General features: G+C 44.4%; 1 protein-coding gene across 1 annotated transcript in view; it reads left to right on the top strand.

Moving 5' to 3' along the window:
• Positions 1-14078, top strand: part of LRRC7 (leucine rich repeat containing 7) — a 399063-nt gene that overhangs the window by 324238 nt on the left and 60747 nt on the right. Inside the window, exons 18-19 of the mRNA XM_075936231.2 lie at positions 13045-13156; positions 13390-13570. Coding sequence (XP_075792346.2) covers positions 13045-13156; positions 13390-13570 — 293 coding nt within the window. The remainder of the gene's footprint in view (positions 1-13044; positions 13157-13389; positions 13571-14078) is intronic.

The raw sequence follows: 14078 nt of genomic DNA on the forward strand, positions 1-14078 counted from the left end.
CTGCCAAGGTGCTGGACTTCCTTTTTTCACATCCACCTCCAAACTTGGTGGTGGACTCTGTCCATCACAGAGCCAAATATCCCCAATTCCAATCCAACCTCACGATAAGGACCATAAGCATCTCGACATACTGGGTAGAAAGGTTTATTCCTTGGCCACTCTATAATTGGAAGCAGTCAATTATTCGGCACTTCTCACCAATTACAACCACACCAATTACTCAAAGCTTCAAGATCTCATCCAGTTTGTCCCAGAACAGAAACTGCCTCAACTTCAGGTCATAGTTCAAGATGGTCACATCATCACACATGCAGCACTCCAAGCAGCCTCAGACATTGCAAATACTGCTGCATGCAGCACTGCCATGGTAATCATTATGCTCAGGGCCCGTGGCTACAAGCCTCGGGCATACCAAGAGAACTACAACTCAAAGTTGAGGACCTCCCCTTTGACAAGACCAGCCTATTTGCCAGTAAAACTGACAAGGACTTACACTTGATGAAAGACTCTCGCACTACCCTCAGAACATGGAAGATGTATACACAGTCGAATAAATACCGGAGGTATAACACTTACTCAAGCCCAACGTAGTCATATAGGCAGTCTAATAGGCCATACAACTTCAGACAAAGGCACAGACAATAAAAGTGCAGATTGAGCTGTAAGCAACAATTTAACACAAACCAACTGTCCATGTCAAAGCAGCAAATTTGAAGGTTTGGTCCAGGGCTCGAGCAATATCTCTGTTATACCACCGTCTATACCATCCAACCTTCAGTTTACCCATCAGTTATGGTCCTTTTTCCAACAATGGACCAAGATAACATCCTACCTGTGGGTTTTAGAGATCATCAGTCTGGGCTATTCCCGCTCCCTCTCTCCATCCCTCTTCAGGAACCCCTCTCACAAAAACCTCCTACAACTAGAGGTTCAACATTTGCTACAAATTGGAGCCATAAAACCAGTTCCTTTGGCCTATCAAGGAAGAAGTTTTTATTCTAAATACTTCTTCACCCAGAGGAAGACAGAGGGTCGGAGACCCATACTAGATCGCAGAAAGCTCAACAAGCACATAACATATTGACGGTTCAAGATGGTCACATTAGCAACCATCCTACTGGCATTAGACAATGGAGATTGGTTCTCAGCACTCAACCCCCAAGACACTTATTTTCATATGAAGATGCACTCAGCACACAGACATCTGAACACCACTCTATACCAAAAACCTATGGACCACTATGCCTGCCTACATGTCTCCAGCTTCCAACCTGGACACAGCACGTGATCCATCATTTACAGCCAAGCACTAAGGTACAACCTCATTTGCTCCAACCCTTCAGACAGAGACAAACACCTACAAGTTCTACACCAAGCATTCTTGAAACTACAGTACCCATCTGAGGAAGTGAAGAAACAGATCAACAGAGCCAGATGTATACCCAGAAGCCTCCTGCTACAAGACAGGCCCAACAAAGAAAATAACAGAACACCACTGACCATCACCTACAGTCCCAAGCTAAAACCTCTCCAACACATCATCAGCGATCTACAACCCATCCTGGACAATAATCACTCACTCTCACAGACCTTGGGAGGCAGGCCAGTCCTCGCCTACAGACAACCCACCAACCTGAAGCAAATTCTCACCAGCAACTATACACCACACCACAGTAACTCTAACTCTGGAACCAATCCCTGCAATAAACCTAGATGCCATCTCTGTCCACATATCTACGCCAGCAACACCATCACAGGACCTAACCACATCAGCCACACCATTACAGGCTCATTCACTTGCACATCGCCCAAGGTAATATATGCAAACATGTGCCAGCAATGCCCCTCTGCCATATACATCAGCCAAACTGGACAGTCCCTGTGTAAAAGAATAAACGGATCCAAATCAGATATCAGGAATGGCAATACACAAAAACCTGTAGGAGAACACTTCAATCTCCCTGGACACACAGTAGCAGATTTAAAAGTAGCCATCCTGCAACAACAAAAATTTTAAAACAGACTTCAAAGAGAAACTACAGAGCTACAATTCATCTGCAAATTTGATACTATCAATTTAGGATTAAACAAAGACTGTGAATGGCTAGCCAACTACAAAAGTAGTTTCTCCTCTCTTGGTATTCACACCTCCACATCAGCTGCTAGAAGTGGGCCTTATCCTCCCTGACTGCATTAACCTCGTTATCTCTAACCTTATTCTTGATTGGAACTCTTTTCTTAAGCCTGTATATTTATACCTGCCTCTGGAATTTCTACTACATCTGACGAAGTGAGTCTTTGCCCATGAAAGCTTATGCTCCAATAAATCTGTTAGTCTATAAGGTGCCACAGGACTTCTCGTTGATCTCTCAGTGAAGGTTGTATTTCTCATAGCCATCATATCCGGCAGATGTATAGGGGAAATAGCAGCTTTGATGGCAGATTTCCTTTACACAATTTTCAGCAAGGACAAGGTCACACTTAGACCTCATCCAAAATTCCTCCCAAAATCCTCATACCCTTCCATATTAATGAACCAATCCAATTCCCTGCATTCTATCCAAAGCCACACGACAATGTGATTCAAGCAGCATTACACATCTTCAATGGCCAATGAACGATCGCTTTTTATTTCGATGGGACCAAGTCCTGGAGAAAATCCACAAGACATTTTATCTCCTTTGCCAAACACTTGAAAGGACAAGCTGTCTCCTCCCACTGAATATCAAAATGGATCTCCTCTTGCATCCATATGTATTACACCATCCATAACAAGCCACCTGTCATCACAGTTCACTCCACCAGATCAGTGGCTTTGACTACAGTTTTCCTCAACAGTGTCCCATGGAAGACATTTGCAGAGCACCAAACTGGTCTTCCAAATATACATATGCCAAACACTACACTCTGACTTCTGGTCTCATCCCAACAACATCGGTGGGTTACACTCTTCTCTCCACTGTCTCTGGGGCAAGACTCCAAAACACACCTCCACAAGATGGACATTGCTCTTGAGGCACCTAGTGTGGAGCACCCACGGCAACATCACTCAAAGAAGAAGAGAGACTTACTCACACCTTGTGCAGTAATGGGAGTTCTTCGAGATGTGTGTTCCTATGTGTTCTCCATGACCCTCCCTCCTCTTCTACTTTGGAGCCACTTCGAGGCACGTCCAAGGTAAAGAAGGAATGGAGGTGCCACATCGTGCATGCCAGTAACAGATACTAATGGCATGAGTAGACACCACTGCATATGCATGGGGCGGCAGGGCATTGTTAGAAAAGATCTCAGATCACTGGTGCAAAGATGCACCAGCACCTAGAGTGCAGCACCCATGGGACACACATCTCAAAGAACTCTCTTTATTGCACAAGGTGAGTAATTCTCTCTTATGATTGGTTCATTATTCTTGAAAGGTTATTATTCCCAGTGGCCAGCTGTTGCTGTGTAACTGCATTAATTTGTCCTCTCCTCCTGTGCATGTACTATTGCAAATTGGGTTGTTTGTACACATCCAAAAGTACTAGTAACCATTGCTCCATTTACTGCACTGATATGTGTGTTTTGTTTACAGTGTAAACATCTCCATTTCTTTTGGGATTGTTCTTATTAAAGAACATGGTAGCAAAATTATTTTCTTTTGGGAATGCTTCTGCAAATGTTCACAAAACTAGGTATTTCTTCAATAGGGTACTATGAATCAAAGTATCTAAGATCAAATCATTTGCTGTTTTCATAAAAGTCCTTAAATCAAATGTTATTTCTTTTGACTCCCTGAAATACATTCTAGTCTTTAACCTGTGGCAATCTCACCAAATGTTCCTTGTTCCTTTAGTCAAGGTGCTTGTGCCATCTTGTTCTCTTCAACTATTATATGTATTATATCATCTAGCTTTGAACAGTAGGGAGCAGGGCACCTGGAGCCTAAATGGGACCTAAGCCCAGAGCCAAGAGCCCTGCTAAGAATTGGGGAGCAGTTCGAGGAGTAGCCCAGTAGGGGAAGGGAAGGCTGGATGGCAGTCTAGTTGGGGGTGGGGAACCAGGAGGCCAGAGGCACTAAGGCTCTCAGCGGGGAGCTTGGAGCCTGGGGATAGCCCAGTCTGAAGTTGGGATCCAAGGCAACAGCCCAACAGGGAGCCAGGAGCTGGGGGGACAGCTGGGCCATCAGTCAGGTGCAGGATTTATAGCAGGGAGCTTACTGGTCTTTCTTTTCAATTTCATGGTTCCAGCAAGAAGCCATGAAATTGACAAGAGTGACAGCCATCAGCTGATGTAAGTAATAGCATCTACATTGACATTGTGTTGCCCTAACTACACTAAGATAATCCCTATGCCTCTTATGGAAGTGAAGTTATTATTATCAGTGTAATAGGGGGCATTTACATGTGTGGGAACAAGTGTAGTGTATAGTACTCTCCAAGAACTGTATGAGAGGCAATCGTCACTCATTTTTGCTTTCACTCATGTTACTAAAAGCAATTAATGACATATGAACCTTATAAAATAAAACTATGAAAATAAGAGTAATACCAACATAGTTTTAATGTACAGCATCATACATTTTTATGAATGTAATTGTGGTTTCAAATATTGCATCTCTTTCCTTTCTTTCATCCTTTCCTCAAAGCCACTTAGCTCATTAAGGAAGGAATCCTAGTGAAGGAACCTTGAGAGGTAATGAAGTCCAGTCGCCTGCACTCATGGCAGGACCAGCCATTATGTAGACCATCACTAACAGGTGTTTGTCTAACCAGCTCTTAAAAATCTCTAGTGATGGAGATTCTACAGCCACTCTAGGCAGTTTATTCCTGGGCTTAACAACCTTGACAAGAAGTTTTTCCTAATGTCCAATCTAAACTCCCTTGCTGCAATTTAAGCCCATCGCTTCTTGTCCTATCATCAGAGTTTAAGGAGAGTAATTTTTATCTCTCCTCCTTGTAACAACCTTTTATGTACTTGAAATCTGTTATTTCCTCTTTCAGTCTCCCTTCCTAGGTCATGTTTTGTAGAATTTTAATATATTTTGTTGCTTTTCTCTGCACTTTTTCCCATTTGTCCACATCTTTCCTGAAATGTGGCGCCCAGAACTGGACACAGTACTCTAGTTGAGGCCTAATCAACACTGAGTAGAGCAAAAGAATTACTTCTCATTTCTTGCTTAAAACACTCCTGTTATTACATCCCAGAATAATGTTTGCTTTTTTTGCAACAGTGTGCTTTCTGTAAATCACTGATGGAAATATTGAACAGAATCAGTTCCAAAACTGATCCCTTTGGAATCCTACTTATGCCCTGTCAGCATGATGGTGAGCCATTGATAACTACTCTCTGGGAACGATTATCCAATTAGTTACGTACTCCCTAATAGTAGCTCCATTTGGCTTGTATTTCCCTAGTTTGTTAATGAGGTCAGATAAAACTGAATCAATACCTTACTAAAATCTAGATTTGCCATATCTACCACTCACCTCTTATTCGCAAGGCATATTATCCTGTCAGAGAAAGCTACCAGGTTAGTTTGACATGATTTGTTCTTTATAAATCCGTGCTGAGTGTTAGTTATCACCATATCATCTTATGGCTGTTTGCAAATGGATTCTTTAATTATTTGCTCCATTATCTTTCCTGGTATAGAACTTAAGATGATAATTCCCTGGGTTGTCCTTATTTCCTTTTTTATAGATAGGCACGATATTTGTTCTTTCCCAGTCTTCTGGAATCTTTTCTGTATTCCATGACTTTTCAAATATTATAGCTAATGGCTCAGATATCTCCACAGTCAGCTCCTTGAGCATTCTAGGTTTCATTTCATCAGGACCAGGGGACTTGAAGACATCTTACTTGTCTACGTAATTTTAACTTGTTCTTTTCCTATGTTAACTTCCTTTCTTCCTCTTTCTTGGTTCTTGGTGTTTTCAGAGCATATCTGATGGCTTGTTAGTACAGAAAATCAGTCAGTTAGTAGATGTCATGCATGGAAATAAAGATTCTCAAAGAGGAAAGCAACAAATGTCTGGTTGGGAATGAAAAACAAAGGGATAAATTGGGCTAAGCAATTCTGAGTGAAGTAAGAGATTATCAAGCAATAGCAACTTCAGGGTGAGTGGACAATGAACAAACAGATGAGTCTAGAGCTCTTCAGACAAGGTTGTTGTCTTAATAGGACAGTTTTAGGGTATGACCTGTGGACAAAGAATCTAGTGTTGGAAATGACATCTATAAAAAAAAAAACTATGTTACGCTGGGAACAACTGCAAAGGGCCCTCAAGCATATATTATTTTACTTTTTTTAATTAATTTGATTCAATCTTACACAGTGTAAGTCCTCCATTTGTATTTTTTTCAGTACTAGGAAGTCAAGCACTGAAATGAAAACATGTTTAAAAATCTTACAAAAGAGCATGGACTTAATTTCCCTTACCTTTCCTTATCAGACCCTTAAAATCAAAATATTGTTGCCCCTTTTGACCTAAACATCAAGTCAAAGTTTGGGATCCAGTGGATGTACAGGTTGAGAGCAGAGATTGGTGGTGGTCAGATATTTCTTTATAAAGTTTTGTTTAATTACAAAATAATGTATAAAGTCCTCTGTCTCTGACGAATAGGAATGAAATAGCTGGAAACCCCCTTCTTTTTTTCCATAGCACTGGCTTTCCATCCTGTGCTCCTGCTCTAAAAACTTCTCCCAAGACATCTTCCAGAGCAAGTTATCATACTTTTAGTAGCTTCCTTGTGGGTTCCTTCCTTCCTCTAAGCTAATTCGAACTAGCGCATCTGTAGCCAGACATGAACCCCCATTTTAACATCCATCTTTGTCTGCTTGAAACCATGCAGGGCACATAAGAGCAGGAAAACAGCATATTCTTTGAAAACCTTGGAGCATGAGGTTTAGATATGCTGGCTCAGTGACCGTGACCAACTGTAAGCAGAGATAGGAGGGTGGTCAAACTAATTGTTGACCAAGAGGCTGTACATCATGCCCTTGACTTAACCCATATTGATATGAACACACAACCGTCCGCGGGGGGAGGAATCTCCCGCCCAACAAGAACATCTGGCAGTCCTAATTTAGCTATCTTCCTCTCTTACAAGAGTAAATTAACTTGAAACTTGCTTATAAGAACTGGCGCCACAAAACGGACCAGTAAAATTTGGCCTCTTAAGATAAGAAAGAGAATACGGGCCCCCAGGGGTATAAAGATGGGTACAGCAGCACACTTGCTTTGTGTGTCAATCTACCATCTATCTGCTGGTCGGGTTTGGTGTTTGACCTCCCGAGGTTCCAGAGGGGACGCCCACCTCGTATTCATCTTTCCGAGGAATTGAGAGACCGGCCCTGGCCTGACACGCTGGAGTCGAGAGGCACAGAAGGGGGTAAAAATTGTACCTGGATGTGGTCCTTTGTTTAAGTATATATACATAGTGTTAGAGCTCTTTAAAGATTAAGCTGTCATTTGGTACCATTATTTCTGTTTTCTATCTTTACCTTTTTCCTGTAACCACTTTTTAAGATCTATATATATATTTTGCTAGCATTTAAGAAATAGAGCAATAGCCATTGTAACCATATGATTTATAAGTTCCTTTAATAAACCTGTAACTGTTTAAGTTTTAACCTGACTCCTTCAGTTGCTGTAATAGAACCAAGCACAATTTAAAAGAACTTCAGCTGGTCATAAAGGGACAGACATAGGGAGAGCTTGGGCGTTTGGATCTGTGTCACTCCCAGGTGACAAGATCCGTTGGGGCACCTTTCCAGCCTTTCCCAGGCTGCCCGCTGCGAAGGAACTTTGTGTTCTAGCAGCTAAAATCTAAGGTGTAATAAGCTCTTCCTACACACTGGGGCGTCTGTTAGCCTGTTTGGCTACCCTCTGCGATGGGGCCTCGGTCCTAGCAGTAAAGTCACGGACGTTAAACTCTCGGGGCTCCTTTCAGCCTTCTGGCTGCCCACTGCGATGAGACTTCGTGTCTTAGCAGTCAAAGACTTAGGAGACACACACACACACACTGCCCTGACTGTCGGCTGACAGCATCCAGACTTAAAAACTAGTTCGAATTAGTGTTTTGCTAATTCGAACTAGCATGTCCACACTGAGTGGACCCTGAACTGAGGTTAAGGCTGGCCGGAAGCAGTGCCGGCAGGGCACCAGGTTAGGACTTAGAGCATGGAGCTGCTGTCTCAGGCTAGCCAAGGGCTGTGCTTAAAGGGACCTGACCCTCACCCCGGACAGACAGTTCTCAGGGGTTCCCCGCTTGCAAAGCAGTCCTGGCTTGGAGAGTCCTGAGTGCCCACACTCGGCACATCACAGCACTCAGCCATCAGCCCGGCTGCACTTGCCGCAGGCTGCCATCCAGACGGGGGGTCAATCGAGGGGCTTCAGGAGAGCTTTCACCCCGAGGAGCCCGCAGAGCCAGCCCAGTCCTCCCCATTGGGGGCTCGTTCCCCATTCCTCCCTCACCTCCTTCCACTTGCCCCTCCCTAGTCCCCCTTCCTGATGTACAAAATAAAGGACATGTGTTCAAAAATAGAAACTCTCTTTATTTCACAAAAGGGGGGGGGAATAAAACTGTGGGGAGACGGGGGAGAGGAGGCGGGAAAGGGCAGGAGAGAGTGTGGGAGAGGGGAGGGGGAAAACTGGGAGGAGGGAGCTGGAAGGGGGAGGCAAGGGAAAGGAGGGGGAGGGGAAACTCAGGGATTGGAGTGGGGGAGCACGGCGAGGGAGGGGGCCTCAGCGTCCCCGGGAGATGGGGTGGAGGGTGCGGAGGTTGAAGTGGGGGGTGTGGACATTGAGGAAGAGGGTGTGGGGGTTGAGGAGGAAGAGGTGGGGGGGCAGGAGTGGAAGGAGGGACAGAAGTTGGGGGGGCAGCAGGCGCAGGACCAGCATGGGGCACCATGCTCTGCAGCAGGGCCTGTAGGTTTGAGTTCAGCCCTCGGACCTCAGCCAGCTGCTCCTGGCGGAGCTGGAGGTCTGCCTGCATCCAGGCCTCCATTGTGTGGTGCAGGGCTCGCAAGGACCCCAGGTGCTGGTCTCAGTACTCCTGCTCCGTGGTGGTGGTCCGGAGCAGGCCGCGGGTGCGGGAGCATGTCCCAGGTGGGGTGGTGCGCCCTGCACGAGCAGCTGGTGCAGCTGTAGAGAAAGAAGAGAAGTGGTCAGTTCTCCCTGGGGACGCAGCGGATGATGCCAAGCCCCTCCCCCCCCATGACGTGAGGGCGACCATGCCCTGCACCGTTAGAGCCGCTGTGCTTGTACAGAGGCCATGGTCAGGATGTCTGGCTCTCCCCGAGACTGGGAGCTGCCCCAAGACCGCACCCATGTCCCTGTGCTGTGTATAGTGTGGCCGGGGTGGCGGGAGGGAGATGTCCCCTGCCTCTGTGTAGGGGACATGTGAAGGGAAAGCATCCTGCTGGGTCCCGCCCCGGGGTCGGGAGCATGTCAGGTCTCTTCACACATGCATGTGCCTATTGAGCCATGGCCCCTGGGTGTCACGCAGCTGGAGCCACCTGTCCAAAGGTGGCATGGCACGTGCTCGCACGTGCACAGGTGTCTGCGTGATCCGTGGAAGGCATGGCTCATGCGCGTGGTCTCTGGTTTCCCTCCGCCCCCCCTTCCCCCGAACTACTTAATTCGAACTACTTACCTGGTACGGTCTCCCTGGACGACCCTGCTGACTCTGGTGCTGGAACTGCTTGCGATGGCCCCTCCAGTATGCCCGGGTCAGGGCCCTCCGGTCCTGACTCGCTGTCCCCCGGGCTGGCACGAACCGCCCCACCCCCCAAGAGTCGGTCGAGGGTGGGGAAGTAGGGACAGGTGGCATCCCCTGCTGCAGCGCCACCCCTGGTGGCCCTGGCGTATGCCTGCCGCAGCTGCTTTACTTTCAGGCGCACCTGCTCCTGGGTGCGCCTGTGTCCCTTTCGGGCCATGGCAGCCGCTATGTGGCCGTAGACAGTCGTGTTCCTCCTCCTAGTGCGGAGATCATGGACATTGGGGGCCTGCCCACAAACCTCAATGAGGTCCATGACCTCCGCACTAGTCCAGGAGGGTGCGTGCCATCTACGGCCACTGGATGGCCCCTGGGTGCTGGGGGACTGGGCAGGGGACGGCTTGCTGGCACTGGCTCCCTGGCTCATCCTGGGGCCACTGGTTTGGGGCACAGACTTCTGGCAGGGCTGGCTGTGTCAAGTGCCGTCTGGCCACAGTCTACCTCTTTAAGGGCCCGGGGCTGGGGGAGAGGAGTGGAGTTTTCCTGGTTGTGCCCAGAATGGCCACCAGGGGAACCTGGGAAGGGCTAGCCTCCCACTAGTTAGAATTAAGTGGCTACACAGCCCTTAATTCGAACTAGTTAATTCGAACTAGGCATTAGTCCTCGTAGAATGAGGTTTACCTAGTTCGAATTAAGCGCTCTGCTAGTTCGAACTAGTGGATCGCAAGTGTAGCACCTATCAAAGTTAATTCGAACTAACAGCTGTTAGTTCGAATTAACTTTGTAGTGTAGACATACCCTCATTCCTTCTCTGTTTCTTTGGGTACGTCTAAACTACATGGCTCCATCGACGGAGCCATGTAGATTTGTTGTTTTCGCAAAGGCAAATGAAGCCGCGATTTAAATGATCGCGGCTTCATTTACATTTACATGGCTGCCGCGCTGAGCCGACAAACAGCTGATCAGCTGTTTGTCCGCTCAGCGTGCTAGTCTGGACGCTCCCCTGCCGACATCAAAGCCCTTTGTCGGCAGCCCCGGTAAACCTCATCCCACTAGGAATAACGGGGCTGCCGACAAAGGGCTTTGATGTTGGCAGAGGAGCGTCCAGACTAGCGTGCTGAGTGGACAAACAGCTGATCAGCTGTTTGTCGGCTCAGCGCGGCAGCCATGTAAATGTAAATGAAGCCGCGATCATTTAAATCGCAGCTTCATTTGCCTTTGCCTATGTGTCTAATCTACATGGCATGTAGTCTAGACACAGCCTTTGTGTCCTGTCTTTACAGACACATACTTGTCAAAAACAATATTCAGCAAAAACTCTTGTGTGGATTCATGCATTCCTTTTGTCTGAGTTGGGGCTTATGCTTACAGTTTTGCTAAACGGAGGTGAATTCACACCTGTGAATCTCAGTCCTATTACAAAGTTTTGTCCAACTTCTCCAATATCAGAAACAACACTTATTATTATATATGAAGATATACATATCTCATAGAGCTGGAAGGGACCTTGAGTGGTCATTGAGTCCACTCCTCTGCCCTCTTGGCAGGATCAAGTACCATCCCTGACAGATTTGCCCTAGATCCCTAAATGGCCCCCTCAAGGATTGAGTTTATAACCCTGGATTAGCAGGCCAATGCTCAAACAGCTGAGCTGTCTCTCCCCCCTGAAGAGTGCTTAAGGGAACACCATTAACTGACAACTAGATTGGTGGATTAGAAAACCTGGGCTCCATTCCTGGTTCTCCCATTGGTTCGTTGTATGATTTGGGGCAAGTCACTGGCCTCTCTGTGCATCAGTGTGTTGGGATAATAGTGTTCACCTATCTTGGTAAACTTCTTTTAGATATTTGGATGAAAAAGAAATATATAAATGCTAGGCATTATAAAACAAAGTTTTTATGAGTAGATCAGAGATAAGTCAGAATCTTTGGGACTTTTTCAGATCATTCAAAGTTCTCCCTGCATTTCCAATCCTAATTTTTCTTTACATTATTGTTTAAATTATATGAACCTAGTGAATTTAGATTTTCAAAATGTTTTTAAATTTAATTCTAAGAATAATTATTCGATTAGGGTACATCTACACAGCAGGGCTAAAGTCAAATTAAGCTATGGAACTTCAGCTATGTCAATTGTGTAGCTTAAGTCAAAATAGCTTAATTTGGCTTTTGGCACTGTCTACACAGCAGGAAGTCAAAGGAAGAACACTCTTCCTTCAACTTCCCTACTCCTTGTAAAATGAGAGTTACCATGAGTCGAAGTAAGAAGTCCTCCAGCTCAACACTATTTTGAAATAAAGGCTTGTAGTGTAGACGCACACTATGTTATTTCAGAATAACTAACGTTATTCCGAAATAATGCTGCTGTGTAGATGTACCCTTAGAGAGCTGAAAACTAGTCTTTCTAAAATAACCCTTCAAGTTATAATTAACCTAAAGTGTCAGACCACATATTTCAACCAATATTATTAAAAACAGAAACAAATTATCAGTCTAGCGGGTACATCTAAACTGCACAGTTGTTTTAGGATACCGGAAGTATCCTGAAATAGCTATCCCATGTCTACACAAGCCACCTATTATTTCAAAATATTTTTCAAAATAGCATGTTATTTTGAAATTTGGTGCTGTGCAGATGTGCCAAATTTCAAAATAGCCTATTTCGAAATAGATTCAAAATAAGATACGCAATTCGTGTAGTGCAAATTGCATATCTTATTTCGAGTTTAGGGTGCTGTGTAGATGCACCCTAATTCTTTGTGACAGGAATCTTAGCAGTATACATCTTTTGTGCTTCTTGCATTGCGTAGGGAAGCATTTGAAGTTCAGCCAGATTACCATGTGCACTCAAAACACAGCGTTGACATTACTATTAGTCTACATTTGTAGAAAATTTTATTTCAGCCAAGATAGCTTTTTGGTTTGGTGCAGCTGTAGGAAGAGTTGAATTTGTAAAGATCTTTCCCATTTTAATCAGAACAAATAAATGAAAAGTACTTAATTATTCGATAAGTGAATAGTTTTTTCTAAATTTTAATTCATTTCTATTTAAATTTTACTTTTTTGTAAGCTTTTTTCCATCAAGGATGTGTGTGTAGTCTATCTACTTTGTCTTCATTTTCAGAATAGACATAGTATCATAGTAATATTGCTTTGTTATAATATTTTATGAATAAGTACAATTTTAGAGTGACAAATTCAGCATGATTAGAATGGTACTATCTGTGCCTGGGTTTATATAGTTCACTGTTCATGATAAATGTGGCTGTTTCTCCATTACCTTTTGAAAGTCCACCTTAATATAATTTTATTTTATATTTTGGTGATATTCTCTCTCTCTCAGGATTCCTATGGACACCCTGCTAATGACATGAGGATAGCAGAACTTCACCCTTCGATGGCAGAGGCTCCCTTGTACCAACCCAAACTTGTTCTTCTGGGTAAAGAAAAGAAAGGTACTATCTTGACTACAAAAGGTATTCAGCGAAGGCATGTTTAATTCGTGCAGGTGCAAATATACAAGTAATACATTGTGCTAAGTTGTATACATACTACTTTCTGATTTACAGGTGTCTTACAAAATATTTTTTAAAAATATATGCATAATACCAGCTTGAACATTTACTTTTATAGCATTGTGTTTACAAATGCTTCAAAACCATGTGATGCTTGTTCTGTTTCATTTCAGAATCAACAGATGAATCCGAAGCAGATAAAATCCATTGTCTCAATAACAGTGTTTCCTCAGGCACTTATTCAGACTATTCACCTTCCCAGGCTTCCTCAGGGTCCTCTAATGCTCGTGTTAAAATGGGGTCCTTGCAGACAACTGCCAAAGAAGCAGTGAATAATTCTTTGTGGGGAAACAGGTGTGTGTATATGTTTACTGGGTCTCATTTTCTCTTGCCTTTTACCTTATGTAGTTACATATAGTGGGGCAAAGTGAGGGTATGCTAGGTATTTAAGGTTGTCAAACAACAAGAGTATATTTTACACCTATTTTGTCCTAGTGGAGATAGGAATACAAAGTGAAACTAGTGGATCGCTGGGCTCTCTGTTATATTTTCTAAGGTGAAATAATCACATATTGAAAGGGGATAGTAAATAGCTATGGAACATAAGGTTTGAAGACAATAAGCTTAGATCCTGAGCTGCAGCTAAAGAGTGCTTAGCATGTTGTTAAAATTGACAAACTGCTTGTAACCTACCTTTACATTCCCCCAGTCATCAGTTTGTTCTGTACAAATAAGAGAAGCCTGAAAGCTGCTTGAATTTTCACTGGCTATCAACAGTCTCAAGAGGACCAATTTAGCACCTGGAAATTGCCAGGGCATAGTGATACTGAGTCACTTCTGTTCTCCAGCCATGCTCCTATAT

The sequence above is a fragment of the Pelodiscus sinensis genome, chromosome 9 (assembly GCF_052426305.1).
Source record: "Pelodiscus sinensis isolate ZL-2025 chromosome 9, ASM5242630v1, whole genome shotgun sequence".
Classification (NCBI taxonomy): Eukaryota; Metazoa; Chordata; order Testudines; family Trionychidae; genus Pelodiscus; species Pelodiscus sinensis.